At 37.1% G+C, this 20,194-nt stretch overlaps 1 protein-coding gene across 1 annotated transcript in view; it reads left to right on the forward strand.

Annotated features, from left to right (window-relative positions):
• Positions 1-20,194, forward strand: part of LOC149797248 (procathepsin L-like) — a 40,783-nt gene that overhangs the window by 13,476 nt on the left and 7,113 nt on the right. The window contains exons 4-6 of the mRNA XM_089960735.1: positions 3,985-4,173; positions 6,735-6,900; positions 10,960-11,065. Coding sequence (XP_089816861.1) covers positions 3,985-4,173; positions 6,735-6,900; positions 10,960-11,065 — 461 coding nt within the window. The remainder of the gene's footprint in view (positions 1-3,984; positions 4,174-6,734; positions 6,901-10,959; positions 11,066-20,194) is intronic.

The following is a 20,194-nucleotide window of genomic DNA, read 5'->3' on the forward strand; positions in this document are numbered from 1 at the left end:
TGTTCATTTTCAGTTATAATGTGGCTCGTGCTGGGCATTTAGCGCGGTAAGTATATTTATAGAAAATGTTGCATTTCTGAATTGTTGCACCAGAAACATGACAATTTCCATTGTGCTCAGTAACGGAAACTGTAAAATATGATTATCAAATACAAATAACATATAAGTAAAATACAAGTGTCACTTTTCACACATAATCATTCCTCCAGTTCTTTTTAGAGCAAACTACTGACATAGGATTGTATCAAGTTGCCTGTCTCCCACTAGTGTGGCTTTCTTTCTATTCAGTCCTTGACTTTCATAGATAGAGATCACTATTTCTCTTTGTTTGGCTTCTTTCCACTTTCAATTTTAGATGGTCTACTTATGAACATTGTAAACTCAAGCTTCTGTTTATTTAGTTTGTTCGGCAATGTATTTAATCCTATCCAATTTTCCAAACTAATATTTAATAGTAAAGTTAGTAAACGTTTCCGTTTATTGTTATTCATTGTAAATACCCAGTAATTAACACTTAGGCACATATTTGTTTGAATTACTACACAAGAAAGATTCTCAATGAATAATGTCGATATTTTTATCGGCAATGGACGATATAATTCTCCGGTCAAGTTATTGAGTAACGATCGTCTGACGAAATCGTGAAGATACATGTGTGTGTTGGCGGATTGTTATACGAATGCCTTATAAATCGTTTGCACATAATTTGAACAACTGTGAGACTGACTCTGATGATTATCAATTACGTAAGTTAATTGATTTATAAATTCCGGTGAGAATATTGCATCAAGTACCGTGTGATGATTGGTTGTGTATGCTAACTGAATGAGAAAATGTATGTCTACTATTGTTTGAGAAACACAAAATCTGATTAAAATCAGATCTCCGCTATTATACATAAAGATGTGACATCTACCACTTAGGGGTCATGTTCTGGTAAGATACGTTTTTACCATAGCTAATTTTATCAACCAATCAATTGATGTCTTATATATTCGCGTTTATAGACTGAGCAGAGTGGATGACGAGCATGAATGTGTACCGAACAATCTGATTCACTTTCGGGTTTTTCAGGCTGCATTTTCATTGGCTAATTCAAAGGTCACTAGAACATGACCATAAATATTTTCAGGATAAATGTTTTCTGTTCGGTCAATAATATCTCTGATCGAGAACATCGATCAGTTTTCCGAACTATTTGTGATCAACTATTGACAGAGGCCTGGTATCGGAGGCTATAACAATTCTTGTCTAGACTGTAATTATCTGAGTTTGTTGGGAGTTAACTTGATATTTATTTTCTCCTTTAAACCTTTCAACAATATTAAACTGTCCATATCCAACTTGTTTTCCAACGAGTTCAGATTTCTCCACCAAATAGATTACTGATCACATTAACATTAGGGTTACTCCATGAAATACCCTCAGAATCCAGCCTTTCTGAAAGATTAATCAAATTCTCTCTATCAATATAACATTAACAAGGGAAACAACTCTTGCTGGTTATACCCACTTAACTGGCCACCGATATCCATGATATCAATTTACTTTGTCTTGTCTGATGTCAAGAGTGAATCCGTCTAAATGTATACTTACGTCAACCATTTAATTTTCATCTTTTCTGCCGCATATTAAATTTGGATGTTTAAATATTTTACGAACAACATTTACGAGATCTCCGTTCATTTTATTGCTAGTTTTGCATTTATCGTTCCGTTTGGTACAATGCATATAAAATCGATCGGTGATAGGCAATTTTCACAAGTGGAATAGTCGCGCGCTGGTAAATTTAAATTAAGTTTAAAATGTTTAAATGTTTAAAATGACAATTAAACGGCCGCGAAAACTTAGCATGCTAAAAAGTATCGTAGCAGCAAATTTGAAACGTCCATCCCACTTCGGAAACGTTGATGGCTTTTATGAGCGAATGTCGGTATGTCCCCTCCACCAGTATGAAAATACAAACCCATAGCCAGCGACGACTGCGAATATCACCGCAGACAGTCGAATCCACTACGAGCGATTCCAGCTCAGTATTGGACTCGCGAATGTTTAATAATGTCCAACAGGACTTATTGTCGAAGACGTCGGCGAAAGAGCTGGACGAAAATCGCCCTCTCAATATTTTTAAGTCTTTTTACAGGTTTGTGCATGGCTTTGGAATTGTGGATACCAGAGGTGCGGGATTGAAGTAAAGTTCGGCAGCCGGACCAGACCACAAGTCAATTATTGTCCATCATACGCCGTCTCAGCCTACTGCTAACCAGTCTAGCCGTCCAGACAATCTATGTGCAGTTAATGAGCTCATGTTCTGCCATCTCGAACTAGCAAATCGGCCTGCCGACCATGTGTCTCGAAAGCACCAACTCTAACGGCATCTTACGCCCAGCAGACTGTTTAGTCGTCCTCCTGCCGAGCCGAACGAAACATACATGTTTCATAAAGCGAATTGATATTACATTTGCAGCTGTGTGACCTATAAAAACCAGCTGGACCATCATTCCACAGCGCCTCGATGTTCGGTACTGAACATCGTGTGATTGGTGGGACTGCATATCCAACAGGGAAATTAACTAAGTACGTTGATGATACGTTGTTCTCGTTACTGAATGGAATGTTGTACCACTTGACTCCGAGTGTACAGGATTAGTACAATTGCTCCGTCGACGATGGGGATACGACCTACATGCCTTGGCATTTAAGATACGAAGGCTCCTACAAAACATATTTCCGCCAACAATCAATCCGACCTATAATGCCAATCTTCTATGGATGTGGATGACGATGACCACAGTCCGTCATTCAGAATCTTACCACAGTCTTCAGACATTACGAACATTATAGGCGTTTTACGGATAAAATTATCGATCCCGGTAAAGTAAGACCCTTTTACTTTGGTGAGTCAATTATCCACAATAGTGTCACCCCATTGTTACAAATCACATACTGATATGTATTATTCAGATTTAGCAACTCTAGACAATGCTATTTCTGCCATCAATATATCTTTTTCACTATATTATAAAGTGGACAGACAAGTGTTTAATGCTACATTGTGTCGACTTCATTCCTACTTGATCTCGCGTCTTTGGCGATTTCTCGTCTAGGTGAAAACACCGGAAGTGACCATGTGTGTCTGCTACTCGGTAGGCCGGGATCGCCAAGATAGATGATATGGCTTCTCAGCACACGATGGAGAAAGTCCTCACAGTCTCGCCGACTATTCTAAGTTCGAGTTCTTTTCTTCCAACTTGAGGAAACAGTTATAATACAAGACTTGCTTCGTGGTGGCACTAGTTTTATAATGCAGGGTGAGTGAGCTACCTGAACACTCTCTGTATCCAAACTATATGCTGTTCAGTTCTGATGTCTCAGCCGTTCTCATTACGCAACCTGATTTTTATGTTGTAAAAACGTGTCACCAGCAAATAAATTTGGGTTTTCTCTCCTCGATCGACTCGTCCAAAGAAACCGAGCTGCATGACTATGCACGTGCAATAAGATATTATCTTTCGCTAACGAAGACTATTTGGAGCGAAAAGTAAGACATTATGACACAAACGCTGACCGCTTGTCTATATGGAGTTATTAAATCAGTAAACTTCACTTCAGTAAGTATCATTATTGATGACCTCAGTTCAAGAAATACAGGCCATTATAAAGAGCCTGGTCTTCGAAAGAAATAGACAGTCATATTAAATTGGTGTTTTACTGAGAGACCTCAAAGAAAATGGTGCCAATCTAACATCCAATATATCCAAGACAGGAGCTGAACTTGAAACATTTGTTATCGCTGACGATTATCTGAGATTGTTTCCGCTAAGAATAGCTAAAGGGATAAAAGTTCTTCTATGGAAATCCTGGAAATTCGTTTAGTCCAGTAGAGTGTTATTTCGTTTGAGATTTTTGTTTTCTTCTTGCTTAATAAATGCTGTTATAACATGTAACAAAGAGTTAATATTATATTTGTGTTCTCTCTCTCAGACAGGATCTCTGGAGGGTCAGTACTTCCGTAACACGGGTAATCTGATCAGTTTTAGTGAACAGCAGCTGGTGGATTGCTCCACATCCTTCGGAAACAAGGGGTGCGAAGGCGGTCTGATGGATCAGGCCTTTGAGTACGTCAAGCAATATGGTATAGAGACCGAGCTGGATTACCCATACACAGCCGAGGTATACACGTAAATTTTGTTGTCTTACCTTCCTTAAATAGCTCAACATAGGTTTTTCTGTGGTCACGCCGCATTGTGATACAGCTTCATTTTAAAGTTGTTTTTCCAAGGAGAGTATGTCACAGTGCATGTTTCCGATGAGACATTGATTCACGTGCCTTCGTTGGGTAACCAATGTACATTTAGATGGAATGGCTCTCACTGTATGTATTTTAGTATTACACGCACCTCCCCCCCCCCATGTGAACAATTAATCAATAATTCAATTACTCGTTCCTCTATCAGGAGAGTTTGTTTACAAATATAGAAAATAGGACTAAAAAGAGAAATTTAACAATTTATATTGATGATTTCGCAAAGTATACCAGAACGTGATAGACATTAAACTAATACAGGCGAAGAAAGAACAAATGGGATATCAACAATTAGGAAATACATGCGAGTAAGCAAAATTGGCATATCATTGTTGTACATATACTTTTAAAAGTAAAGGCGCGGTGTGTATAACAGTACTGATCCATTGATAGAAATGACTTTGCTTTAAAAATGGGGTCTCATCTATACAATCATTTGGTAGCGGCTGATCTGGGAAGTTCTTATTTTGAAAAATGTTTGGTCTACAATTTAAGAAAAACACTCGTAATACAAGGGTCATAGTCGAACACTCTATTTGAAATACGAATAGAGTGCAGAACAGTGATACTGAGCAATTATTACAGTACACAGCAGACTGTAGAACTGGGTGTAACACGTTGATGGTGTGGAAACATGCTGAACATAAGTAAATGAGCAGACATGGCGCATAGTGTTTATTTTATTCTGGATATTATTAATAGTGTGTACAAGACTGTCCCTGTTTAGCCACTGACTTATTCTACAGTAGAACTGGATTATCCCCGTTCAATATATCACGCAATATATCTTACACTTAAGCGTGGAAATCAGCTCTGAGTATACCAGGTTCATGGTGGGATCCACGTTCTACATTAGCACATGAACTGATATGGACTTATGGTGTTTGGAGTTTACGTAATTCAACAAATAGGAGTTTAATGATAAAGTTATCTTTATAAACGCTCAATTAAACGATATGTATTGAGTCTTGGGTACATTAGTCATTAGTAACACTGAAATTGAAAGCAGAATCAAAAATGTTTCTGAGAGTTAGAGACAGTGGCTGTACATATTAAAAGTATATGAATTGCTGGCATCATCTTCAAAATTAATTTAATCATGCCAGGAGTTCATAACCTAAAAAGCTCACTTTTACATGTATTGATAAATAAATTAAGAGTTTTTAATATTTTATAATAAGAGATTTTACAGATGAATTTATTCTTAAAGATGAAAGGCTGTCTTTCTTGGAATAAACATTACACTTCTGTCATTATCTGTTTTCGTGTTAAGGAAGGTATTACAATTTGTTTTCTCCCTCTCTCTCTCACGCACGCGCGTGCACACACACACACACACACACAGGTAACCTTACGACAGCTAAAAGGAGTCATTACATCAATGATACCAAGTGTACTGAAATTTTTTAAGAAAAGTAGAAAATACTGGAATCGTAAAATCAGCAGTATTTCCGCCGTTCTCCTTTTGATATATATTTGTACCAGGGATGGAAATATACCCGGCCCCTCTCATCAGATTAGGTTTAGTTTTGCACTGCCCAGAATATTACCCGTCCTTACCGGGTTTTAAGATAAATTATTTGATTTCGCCGGGTTGGGTTCCGCCACCAGTAAGTAATAAAAAAAAATTAAAAAGCAAGCTAAACCCGTTGTTTTATGGTTGAGAAAAGCGATTGTGAGCGAGGTGGATTACGAAACCTGACACAATAGAAGTGGAGAAAGCCAACCCAGTTAAAACTGACCCAACCAAGTAGTTTAGTTTTCTAACTGTTACATGGAGCCGGTACCAGGCATAATTTTCTTATTCGACCATCAATACGTTTTTATACACAAAGTTAAACAAACAATATTTTTAAAGATTAAGACTACAAAGACTAATTATATCCAACTAATATTTTTCTCGCGAATTTGTTTTATAATTAAAAAAAAATGTCCAGGATTGCTGAATTTGGCAGCCATTATGAAAATCTTGTTTTTTTTTACTCCTAAACAGAAAGACATCTTGACATGGATTTGTCACCAAGAGACTTGATTGATGCTTAATTAGTCACAAATAAAAGTAACCCTGGTCTGACATCTAATAGGGCCACTATGTTGTTACTCCAGAATGGATAAAAGTCAGCATGGTGGTTCTTCAATAGCCTTCAAATGCTGTCTGACTGGTCCTAAATTAAATCAGTGCCAGTCTTACATCTACAGAAAGATTGTTATTATTCAAGAGTATCAGAGATGGTTTCAAATTGCAGTGGTGAAAATGATGAAAATTGAAATCATTTTTGGCCTGTAGAGTATCAGACCCTAAGACGAACTCATGTACTAAACATCCAGTAATAAATTCAATGAAATGTAATACTCTACATCAGTGAAGTTTTCAAATGACCAAATTTATATTTTTTAGCTTCAGTTATGTTTTTATGATTGAAAACAGGATGATAGCTGTAATTATGATGCCTCCAAGGTAGTGACAAAGGATACTGGCTGTGTAGATATTGAGAGTGGTAATGAATTAACCCTACAGAAAGCTGTTGCTACCATCGGTCCGATTTCCGTAGCTATTGATGCAAGTCAAAGTTCATTCCATTCCTATTCAGGAGGTAATTATAACACCATTCAGTTTTTTCTTTCATCTTTGTTATATCCTGGTCTTTGTAGAAAGAGTGATATGTAGTGTTTCTTCCAGCTTTCTAAAATAAAAAGTCCTGAAGACCTACCACCCCTCGTCAAGTTTAAGGTCCTTCATCACTTAGTTGTGATGATGTGGGTGGTCAGTAGTCTATGTTTGATTATTAACTTGGTATACGATTATTACATTACCATTGTTAATGAATAGTTCCTTTAAATAACTAAAGGAAATTTATGTGAATGGTTCTTTTCATTAATATTATTTCATTATTTTCCAATACTCTTTTTCATTATAAGAAAATGTCTACGGCGCATGTGCAGCATCCAAAGAAATCCAAACCAAATACTGCAGCTATATGACTCAACTTTCTTTGGAAAGGCTCCAAAGTTGTTAAACAAAAACGAAATTTTGTTGGTCCTTTTAGTAATTTTAAAGCAATTCTTTATATTTGGGACATATTAGTATAGTTATTTTCATTTATGATGCATTATTTACGCTTGATTGGCAAAAACTATCACTATTAATACTATCATCCCATGCAGAAAGACAAAAGTCCCCATCGGTTTTGGCATTAATTTGAATTCACGTGTTTTATATCCAACGTACTTTCCCTTATGAAAGACCATCATGTATTATCACGTTAACAACTGTAGTATTTAATCGGGAAGGTTCATGTTCTATAATTCTTAACGATTTTCTCGCCTAAAAAACCTCAGTCATAATTAAACGGTATCTTTATCATTGGGAAACTTCTTACATTTTGATGATCTAGAACACTTTCTTAATAGTCGTAACATAAAGCAAAATATAGCAGATGCTTTAGATTGCATTTTTGTATCTTTTAAAAATATGTTGCATATGTTTACATGAGACTTTTCAATTTTATTATCGAAAAGGTGGTATGGTACAGCCTCTAAAGATGTGGTGTCTATTGGAATCATTGTGTCTGCACATAATCTAGTTAGAACACCTATGAAATGTGCTGAATAATATGGTTATTATGCTAAAATGGATATGGGAACAAATGAGTGTCAATTAGAGTTATTGCCTTTTATGACTTATAGATAACTGCAGCCTGGGATAAAATTTTGTGAATACAATCTAGTCTCACATTTTTTATTCCACACTAGTGGGAGGACATGGAGCTGGATGTAGACTATAAGAGAAAGGTGTGAACACAACTACTATTTGTTTTACAGGGTCGTCATTAAACTTTGCATGTGTTAAGGAGGTAAAGATCCGCATATTGACATATCATTGTACCCCCTCAATGCTTGCTACATTTATCATTCTTTTGTGACCTGCATCTTTATGCGGTGTAAGACAGACTTGTGGATTCAACTTGTTGTACTGATTTTCGCTCTACTAACCGTTTACCAGAGTAGCTAATTCATGACCCTTTTGTTCGTTATCCTCCGTTGTCTTTCGTCCATCTGTCCATTAGTACAAGCTTGCTATTTCTACTCTATCACACTACGACTTGCAGGATAGCAACGAAGCTTTACATATGCAATGGCAATTTTAAACATCGTGTTGTTACTACCATTGAGAATGAATGGTCACATTACCATGGACTTTCAGGAAATTCTCATTATGATGTCTGGTCCGTTCTAAATAAAATGGTGATAATCTCACCTCTAATATGGCTGGCAAGGCAACCGTCGCAAATGTTTTATATTTCACTTCTCCTGAGCGAAAAGCTATATCTACACAGGGATTTCACCAAAATAATTATGATATCAAGCTGGTCCTGAATAAAAATAGTTCAGATCAAACTTCAAATTTGGCTACGATCATGAACTAAATTAAACTCTTGCTATTAATTCTCCTGAATGGTTGGTCATATCAAGAGCGGGATTTTAGGAAATGTCTTAAAATAGCATCTAGTTTGTCCAAGTGAAAATGGTTACAATTTTCTATTTCAGTATAGCTGCGACAATGGCTGATTATAAAATCGTATTGCTTAATATCAGATATGGTTTCAACACTCAACAGTAAAAAACAAATTTGGTCTTATATTGAAGACCTTGATGTGACTCATTTTTCTTGATTGCTATGAAATTTTTGCATATTATAGTCAATAGGTTAAGATGTAAATACCGAGCAATTTGTGCGTCTGTTAGATTTTGATAATTATGTTCTTTTTGGGTTTCAGTTGGATGCAGTATATGATTTGTAAAGCTCTTGCAGTTTTTGGTAGATTGCATTGAAACCTAATCTTAATACATAGTATGATCATCATCAGGAGATGTAAATGCCGAACACTCATTGTACTAGCGATATTTTCAGAATAGTTCTGTCCTTTCCTTGACAATAGACTCATCTCCAATATAAGATAAAGGTGGTATGCGAGAGATAAAACGGAATATTTAGATGGAAAAATAATTATCATTCCTCATGTTCCAGTTGCATTTTAATTATCATTATTACTGATTAAAGTTCATTGGCAAAACTTTCATTTCTCCGATCCTCTTAAATATGCAATTATAAAACTTAATTTATATAGGCTTCTATTGAAGTAGTATTCTTTGCCAGAAAAAGTAGTTCACAGTTATTGGGTTTCGTTTCTGTTACAGATAATCTTGAGTATGAGTTGTTTACATTATTTTATCACGACAATGGCTTCCAGCAAAGGAAAATAAGAAATAAAAATTTTTGAAGCAGTAACTAGTCAGTGAATCTAAAAGTTTAGGTTGATCCAGTTTGTTTAGTTTCAAATAAGAGAAATCTTTTATTATCAATTGAATAATTAGAAAATATATATTTCGTATGTCATTTAAAGATGTACGTTTATATTTAGGTCAAATAAGCATTTTCGCTTATCTCTTTTTCTCTTTCTCTCTCTCCATCAACATGAATATTTCGTAAAAAATGCTAAGACTATAGACTTTCACGTTTACAATTATTTAATCAAAGAGGAGGACTAAAACCAAAGTCAAAACAACAAAAAGTAGACTTTATGTATGAAACCTTTTTGAATAATTTTTTATATGAATTGTGCACATATTCAATGACTGAAGTTAATGATCTGTTCCATTTCGATATTTTTCTATATCCTTGCACCCGTGCACATTGTGAAAAACCTTCTGCTAATTAATAGTGTCTAAATGTATATTAACGTTTGCAATATGATAATATGTCACCTACACAGACAGTGTCGAATGCCTCTCACAGGCTACGACAAAACGGACAAATTAGCAGGAAAAACGATTGGTTCAATATTAAAGGTCAGTTGTTTCTGTACCGATTCTAGCTCGCAAAAACCTGACATTGATAATAATTGATTACAGGTCGAAGTTAAGTGACACTCAAAATTGGGTGCAACGTCTGTTGAAAACTAGACCGAAAGCTTGCCAAGACCAAACGTTTACGTTTGCATGCATAACTGAACAAATAAAGAACCAAATTACATACAAGAAAACCCACAGTAATCGAAGTCTTTTGTTTAAAGCTGTTATGCCCTGAAATCTATCAGATGTGACCGCAATGTGACGTCGGTACAACAGCCCTCCCCAACAATGTTCACTATACCAATTCGCGCAGAAACGTGTTAGCGACAATAACAATCTCCTCGTTTTCGCTTTAAAACAATCATTAATTTGACGACAATAGACGATCTGAAGCATTATGTGTTATGTTCACCATCCTAAATATATCATACATTTTTGAGCACCTTTGTTGTAAATGAAATAATGCAGTTGCAAATCACAGTGACACAGAATAGAGAGATGAAAACCAAGGATTGAAGGGTTTTGCCTCATTATAAGTGTATATATATATATATATATATATATATATATATATATATATATATATATATATATATATATATATATATATATATGATGGATAATATACGTTTTGGAGGAGTTGATATAAAAAAAGATTTCACTCATGAAGTAGACAAATTTTTGTACTGTCACTCTAGTCTTCGCCAATCGTGATAGTGCAATGTTTGACTTCTCTAGTCAAATAGTTCGTGATATTTGCTCAGGTAACGTAGATGTTCTTTATTTATCTTGCATTTCAGGGGTGTATAATGACGTCGAATGCAGCAGTACAAAGTTGAACCATGGTGTTCTAGTAGTTGGATATGGCACAGATGGTGGCCAAGAATATTGGCTTGTAAAAAATAGGTATGAATATGATGTAGTATCTATTCTCCAAATATTTGGCAGATACAAATTTTATCCATCTAACGTTTATAATACACTGAAACGTTTCATGAGACACGCGCAATTACATGTTTTATTCTGAGCCAGCGTAAAGAACAATACATATGATGTAGGAGTATCGTTGTACCAAATAGCAGCAGAGAAGTTCTACAGACCAGACGGTTCCGCCAAAATAAAGCTTCCTACGAGAACATTTCCCGTAGAAGCCTCAGAAAGCAGAAATAACGCTTCCCACGAAAATTAATTTGCGTAAATTCGTCCCCGAGTGCAATTTTTGTGTGCAAAATCTATCATTCTGGACAAGGAAAAAACATAACTTTTCGGGGGGGGGGGAATTTATTTGGTGTCGTGGACGTTGTCAAGGTTTGGCTGCAAATCCTAATTTTCCGTCGCATTAAAATAATATACTTGAAAATAATATGAGTCCGAAAACTAGTACAGTTGGAGAACCTCATTCTGCTAGATTAGCGCGAGAGCAATTAGCGGCACTAAAGAAGCTCATCCCGACAAAACAATTATTCAAGAGAAATGTTCGTGGTTACGAAGATGTACAACATGGAATTTCCGAGGTATCATCGAAATGGTTGAAGCCAGTGACCGGAACAATCGAGCAAGTCATATTTGGTGACGAAAAAGATCCAGATACCAAGAAAAAGGGAATTTTTCCCATGTTGAAAGGTATCGAGGAACAATCACGAACATTACCCGAGCGATTAGCAATAGCAGCACAACAACAAGGGCAACAAGGGCGACCTGCAATTGCTTATAAAATAGGTAGTAAGGGAAAACCTAGAGTAGGAAAACCCGTAATGATAAAAGGGAAGTTTAATATCGAGAATTTAAGAGAGAATTTCACAGATGAGGGATGGGAAATAATATCACAACCGCTATCTACGATGTATAGTTTAGATCAATTTGGTCAAATTGTGGAAGATATGTTTAGTGTTCGAAATGAATATTTGACTGAAAAAGGAAAAGGAAGATATCCAACTCGTAATAATTGGTATGGTATGTTATATAAAGTTTATACGGAAAAAACACAGGCAAGTGATAGGGATCCGTCTTTTAGAAGATTTACAACGGCAGCAAAAGATAGATATAATTATAATAAGCAACTAGCGGAAGATATAAAACAGCAAGCGAAAGAAAGAAAACAACAGGAGAAGGAAGAAAAAGCTAAAACACGAAAGAGAAAAGTAATACCACAGGAAGAAGATATTCAACCACAGGAAGAAGTTTTTCAACCAGAGGAATTAGGAGCTAGACCAAAAGAAAGAATTCCACCTCAGAAAAAGGAGAAAAAATCAAAAAAGAAACAAGAACAGAGTGACCAGGAACCAATAATTCAACCAGAGGAATTAGGAACTAGACCAAAAGAAAGAATTCCACCTCAGAAAAAGGAGAAAAAATAAAAAAAGAAACAAGAACAGAGTGACCAGGAACTAATACAACCACCAAGAGAATATAAACGACAATTGTCCGAAGGGATAAGGATGAAGGAAGAACATGAACTTTATTCAGGATTAATTGATCTTAATTTACCTGCTAATAATTATTTAAACAAGGAAATGGCGCACTTACTCAAAAACGATGATTCAAGAATTATGATGGCTGCGGATAATTCTCCAGAAAATAAAAGATTATTTTTGAGAAAAGATATTGCTGATAAAGTCGGAGATATGGAATGGCCGGCAATAATTTATTTTGGTGGTTTAGAAAAACCAATAAATTATTCTGATGAAAATTTCAAAAATTTTTTATTGAAAATTAATGAACAAAGTCCATCATCTAAGAGGGAGAGAGTAAGCCATTTACTTAGGTCAGACTTAATCCCCCACTTGTTACCGAGTTATCCGATCTTGAATATCCCCATCGAAAAACCATTAAGATGGGATATCCGTCGCGAAGGTACGGAACTCAGGAGTACCCCCCCATCTTACCCAGAAAGAGAAATATATTCTCCACCGATTTCTGATTTGCCAGATGCATCAGAACCAGAACCAAAGACAGGAAGCGGATATACCATTTGTCCTGACAGCGTTGTCAATGACGTGTCTCGCCTCGAGGTATTAATCGGAGGAAAACGAGCGGGAAATAACTCTCGTGAAATAATCAACGAAGCCTCAGATATTTGTCAGCGATTATTCCGTGGTGGCATCATTAACTCTAAAATTTATAAGGAGTTCGTTGATGAACTCATCGATTAAAACAACACAATTGAAATAACATGATTGTTCACAAGCATCAGCGCAGACCTAAACAGGTCCGCGTAGTAAACTCTCGATTGCCCGTGTACAAATATATTCACGGCAATGGATTCGGCGATATCATTGGAAGTCTCGTTACGCGAATAATACCTAAAATCGGACCCACGATCAAACAATTCGGGTTAAAAGCAATAGGAAAGATCGGCGAGACTGCTATCTCTGGTATCGGTAATTTGGCCAGCAAAGGCTTCAATGCTGTCAAAAGTAAAATATTAAATTTAATGCGCAAAAAACAACCCGTCAAATTACCTAGCACCAGAGAAATGCCACCCGAAGTCAGCAAAGCCATAAACGACGCAGCAAATAAAAAAATAAACGACCTAGCACAAGAAGTTGCTAAGACAAATATAGCGCAGGAAGTTGCTAAGACAAATCTAGCAAAGGAAGTAGCAAATACAAGCTTCATTTCAGGCAGTGGTCTTCGTTTTAGATGAAATTCTTATTAATAAATGTTTTCACAAGTGTCAAACGAAGTGTTCGACATGGACGAGCCTGTAGGCAGGGACACATCCGTGCGAGATTTCCAGTATTTCTCATACGACGTAGTTGACCCAAATACAAATAATCGCAAGGAAATTCAAGTCCACGATACAACAAGATATTTTCTTCCATCTGAGGCGTATATTGAATTTGTTGGTAAAATTGTAAAAAACGATAATACCGAATTTGACACCAATTTTAAGGTTGGATTTGTTAACAACGGTATCATGGCGTTATTCAAGAGCGCCACTTACATGATTGATGGAAGAGAGATCGAATCAATCACGAACAACGTTGATATAGCAACGACGATCATAGGCCTAGCCAGATACTCGGATGATTTTACCAGGTCGGCCGGCCCTAGTATGATGTTCGCCAAGGATAATTCTGATGAAGCTGATCATAATCAGTATAATATTGGTGTACCGACAAATGCCACTGGTGCTGCCGCCGCCGATGTTTCACGTGTAGTGCTCGCCCCCAATAACAATTACAATCTTGGATTTCACACGCGAAGGAAAATGTTAAAAGATGATGATCGAAAATTTTCCTGTGCAATTCCACTATCTCACATTTTTGGATTTTGCAGGCATTTCAGAAAAGTTATTTACGGAGCAAAACATACGATAACTTTCGTTCGAGACTCCCCCGCTGGCGATAACAGAGCCATCTGGCGAGAAACAGGCGCGGGTGCAGGTGATGACGGTAAAGTTGTCCTTGAAAAAATTACCTTGTGGATGCCATCGATAATTCCATCGATGATCGTGGAAGAAAAATTATTATCATTCATGAATCAAGGCGGAAAATCCGTCATGTCCTGGCTGACAACGATGACCGACTCCACCGATAATATTAATATTAACGGAATATTTACTTGGCGAATTGCATCACAACAGGGTGCTTCAGCACCTAGACACATCTTTGTTGTTCTCCAAAACATGAATAGATACGATCAAGAACACAATCATATGATATTCGATCAATTCGCGGCAACAAACGTTTCATTGAGAATAAACGGCCAACAGGAACCATCCGAGGAAATAGCCATCGATTTTGCCAATTATTCGACGACCCGCGCATATCATCGATTGTTAAGTTTCATGGGTCGCGATCAAAATATCGATACAGGATTGCAAATATCACAGCTGGATTTTAATACTTTCTATCCTATCTATTACTTTTCCTTGGAACATCTCGACCTGGTAAAACAATCCGTTGTCGATATCCATTTCAAAGCCAGAATTAACACAGTCGGAATTAATGCAAGAGCCATCGCAGTGATTCTCAGTGATAGAACAATGATCCTGGAAGGCATCAGCGGCAGAATGAGAGTCATCGACGCTCCTGTCGAGAACATGTGACAAATTCCAAATTTAGATTAAGCGGTTATTAATATGCCATACGAACACGTCAGTGTAACTCTGACCCCGGGTCAGATGAAAAAACTCTAATCAGCGATATCAAAGCGATGCGGTATGAAATTAACCTTGAAAAACGATCAAATTCAAGGCGGGCCTAACAAACTATCGCTGAGCAAAAGTCAACATGGACGATTTACCAAGGCCAAATCAGCGAATACTGGTGTTCATGTGAGCCTTTCCATAGGCGCCATCAGAGACATGGTCAAAACTGGCGGATTTCTTCCTTTCCTATTACCTCTGGCGAAACTAGCTCTTCCGGCGATTGGAAAGGCATTAGGATTAGGCGCGCTCGGAGGTGTTGGTTCTGAATTAGGCTCTACAATAATGAGAAAAATTACCGGAGGAAGATATCGTAAAAAAAAGGGATCCGGCCTTTATCTGAGACGACCCCCGTACGGATCCGGCCTAAGTCGAGTCTACCAGCCTCAAATTTAGATCTAATCAGTGAAGTAAAGAAAAAGAAAATAAAATTTTTCAGAGGCGTATTTATGCGGGATCAACTACCAGAAAAACCAAACCCTACCGAGACAGGAATAATTAACCTCGATGAAAATACCGGTCCTGGCACACATTGGGTTGCCTACGCGATTAATCCTCGCGAAGTTGTTTATTTTGATTCGTACGGATTAGCGCCACCAAACGAATTTATCAACTACGTGTCAAAACTGAAACTTCCGGTTTGGTATTCGACGCTTCCTACGCAGACATTAGCGGATCCACCGATATGCGGCCCAGAGTCAATTAACGTCCTCGACGCAATTTCAAAATCATCCGGTCCTTATCATAAAATTGTATTTGAATATGCCGTAGATAAATATCATGGTTGATATTTACGGTAGATCCCTCTACAGGAAGGAAAAAACAGAAGCAGGCGACATCGATACATCAAAATTTGCAACCAAGAGTGATATTAACAATCTCCTATCGCTGTCAGAGGTAGATCCTGGCGAAGTTGCTGTTTTTCAAAATACCGAGGGAAGATTACACACCAGCAACGTGAAAATAGCTGATATAATCAAGCGAGACGAATATAATGATCACATTAGTCAGTTTACTCGCCAATCGGAGATGGTATTAAAATCTATCGCTGATATTAACGATATTATCGCGGAGTTTCCACCAAAGGCCGATCTCGTGGATATAAAACAAAAAAATAGCGAGTTATCAGCGGCGATGCTTCTAAAGTCCGATAAGGCATCACAGGATGATTTCCAGGAAAAAATAACAAAAAGATTTAACAAGCTAAATAATGATCTTAAAAAACTCGAGGAGGTATCAAAAAATCTCAGTAAAAAACTCGACGAGGATATAAAAAAATTCATCGATACCTCCTCAACTACACACAGCGATCTCATCGAGAGAGTAAAATCCATCAACGAGGAAATTACCAAGATAAATATCTCGATGGGTCAGAAAACATCAATCGACGATCTCAACAAAAAAATCAGCGAGGAAATTAATAAACTCAGCGAACTTGTTATTCCCGAATTTACTAAGGGGTTTAACGCGGCGCGTGAATCGACAGATGAGAAAATAAAAAAAGTCAACAAGGATCTTCTCGACGCATCTACAAAAATTAGCGATATTAACACAAAAATATCACCACTGAATCTTCCATAATTGGCGCGTTTTCACGTGCCGGATCAGGTGGTAACAAAAAATCTTAACTGCAATGTGCCATTTGTGTTTAAGACATACAATTATACTTGGGACCCTGGAAACAGTATCGGGTTTTATTTCACCGTGCCAATTACTGGCGTATATCGAGTATATGTTATCTCTGAGATAAAATTTAAGATACAAGGACAAAACCGTAAAATCCACGAATTTTATCCTGGATTTTTTATTGTTTCGCTAAGTGAAGATAGCGATATGGTATGCGATCTAGAACCGCCAGACAGAACCACCACAGGACCGATTCCCTATTTTGTAATTTTCGAATATTTATCGGGATGGGAAACAGTTGGTATTCCGGGATAAACACAATTGGTAATCCGTAATTGTTATCGTAGATACTAATAAATGACCGCATCTGATTACCGCTACAATCAGGCGAGGTCATGGCAGGATTCGCTAAAAAAACTCCTCGACGATTACCAGATAAAAATAAAAAAATACCAGCGTAGATTAGTTACCATTGACGTTGCCGTGTACGTGATATCTGCGATAGTCGCCGGTGCGGGAATAATTTTATCCGCGGTAACAACAATCGCGCCAATCGTTGCAACGATCATAATTTCATCAACAACGACAATCGCTGGTGTTCTCAATATCATCGCGAAAAAAATCTCATCGTGCACAAGTGAAAAATTATCATTGTACAAGAATAAATTATCCCAGGTGAATGGCGCGTATTCGAAATTATCATCGTTACTTTCTGAAAGTCTCAACGATGGTGTTATCTCCGATCTAGAATTTTCTTCGATGATCAGTATTTACTCGGAGATTGAACAAATGAATATTAATAATGTCCGAGCTAGCCCAGATCGTGACAAACACGACACCGCCGACAACAACACTAATATCGTTAAGCTCCACCAAACCTGAATTTAGCATTAATTTTTCAACACCAATCAGCGTCAAAGAAATTGCACTAACACAACTGCGTGTCTACAACAGCTGGCCCAATGTTAGATCGACGTCATTCGGTAAAATGTTATCAAATAATTCGCTTGTTTTTGCCAATAAAAACAAACCCGATGGAACGCCCGATTGGATCGTCGTTGGTATACCAACAGGCAGTTATGAAATTGATCAGCTGGATAAGGAATTTACCACAGAATATCAAATATAACCGGCGATGCTACCCCGGGAATAAAGATATCCTCGCACGATCCAACTCTATCGTCGATGATAGAAGTGAAATCGCCGTACATGGTAGATATTTACCAATCAACGATTAGGACCATATTAGGTTGGCCTAAAATCGCACCTTTGGCAAAACCAGAAAAACCAGATTTTATTATTCCAGGTTGGTACGAGGAAGCTCCTCCAGAACTACCGGAACCAAAAAAAGAAGATTTTACCACCAACGAAGGATGGTATGGAGATATCAAACACAAGCCTCTGATCGGTAGCGCCATCAACCTCATGAATAACCACAAATTTAACCTGGTAATGTTCGCTTTTACTTTTATTAACGAAAGAATTCTCTCGTGGTTGCCTCTTCCTAAAATTCCCCCCGGTGTGAAAATCTTCGACGCTACCAACATTAACAGGATAATAGCCCCCATAGACGGTATCTTGGTAAGAAGAACCCTCGACGAATTTATTCAAGAACATGAATTACAATTAAATTTATTGCGGGGATCATTTCATGAATGCATCCTAAATAAATCAGGTTCATGTAGCGAAATTATCGGACGAGTGAAGATTTTAAATCAACTCGCGAATGATATTGAATATTATCATGGTATGTTCATTGGGGCGATAGTCGACGATATATCAATTGCCGATTATGTTCTTCCTATTAGCAAATTCGAGTTGATCAGAAATTCAGGAGAAAAACAAAAATTCATGAGAGTATTTGAATTAACCAAGGAAACGCTGCCAAATTTCAAATTTCCCGATTATGACGTTGATAAAATGAGAAAATCCGTCACTGATACCATCGATGATTTATTTCCGAAGTTACATGCCGCGTGGACTAAAAAAGTACAATCAGAATTGATTCTCAAACACAATAACGATCCGACCAAAGGTGGACGGCATATATCTCCTGGCATCGTTAATATAACGGAAGTTATCGCGATTTATCTTCACGCGGATGTTGTCGAGGGCAGCTACAATGTTGATTCGTCAATGTCAAATCAAGCACAACAGGGATTTATCTTGTATTCGTTCTCGCCTAGCGCTTCTCCTGGTTATTTGATAATAAAAGAACCAGTGAATCCGTTTTACCTGCGATGTCATAATCGGTTATTATCGAGGATAAATTTCAAACTAACGGATCAGAATGGAAATTTGCTTGATATACGCGGGGAAACTGTAAGTATCAATCTACTGGTAAAATCGTAAAATCTTTGATGATAATTAGGGAATCCTCGATTCCTGAATCTGTCTGCCAGGGAAAAATGGGCCAAAAAAATAAATAAAATCCAGGGAAATTTTCAAAATTAATATATTTTTTTAATTTTTGTTTTTTCGTGGAGATCTTCAAGAGTCTGCGATTTTCGCTTTTTCATCGACAAGCCTTTTCAGTTGCCTAACACGCGAGCTTGTAATTTTTTTTGATTCATATGCATCTGATAAAATCAACCTAGCTTTTTCCACTAGCGTAGATAATTTAACGAAATCCTCGATTTGATCATCGCTGACTGTCGCAAGTGATTGGTACATCGCAATCTGGATCTTTTTTATTAATTTGTATTCTGACGGCAGCGTATATTTATATTCTAGTTTTCCTTGAATGATCGTCTCGAATTCGGATCGAATTTTATTCGTGTCCAACTCCGAGGGAAGATTTATTTTTTTCTTCAGGTCATCGATGGCTTCGATGATGTCGTTTATATTTTGTTCGTCCATTATACAAATTTGTTAATATTCAATTATTCTTCAAAATCTTCGATTTCACTATCCGAATCAAATATTATTGGAATATAAGAAAACTCGATCCAAGCATCAGCATCATAAGAAAATGCCGCATGTTGAATTCCCTCTGCTACAAATTGCACCGATCGTGAGTTAATACCGAAATATTTCGCAGCTGCGTTCATTGAATCGAACATGAGCTCCATACCTGTTTTTTGATTTACCGATTTGACGGCCCTCGCATACTTCGGAAATTTACCGGTATTACCAAACCTTGAATTTTCACTCGAAGTTACAGCCCGGAGATTGGAAAGTTTGTTGTTAAGCTTATCGCCGTCAATATGATCGATAACAAGTCCAATCTCTATTGGTCCTTTGAAAACTTCGAATAC

The sequence above is a fragment of the Sinohyriopsis cumingii genome, chromosome 6, assembly GCF_028554795.1.
Source record: "Sinohyriopsis cumingii isolate HCF-2022 chromosome 6, ASM2855479v2, whole genome shotgun sequence".
NCBI lineage: Eukaryota > Metazoa > Mollusca > Bivalvia > Unionida > Unionidae > Sinohyriopsis > Sinohyriopsis cumingii.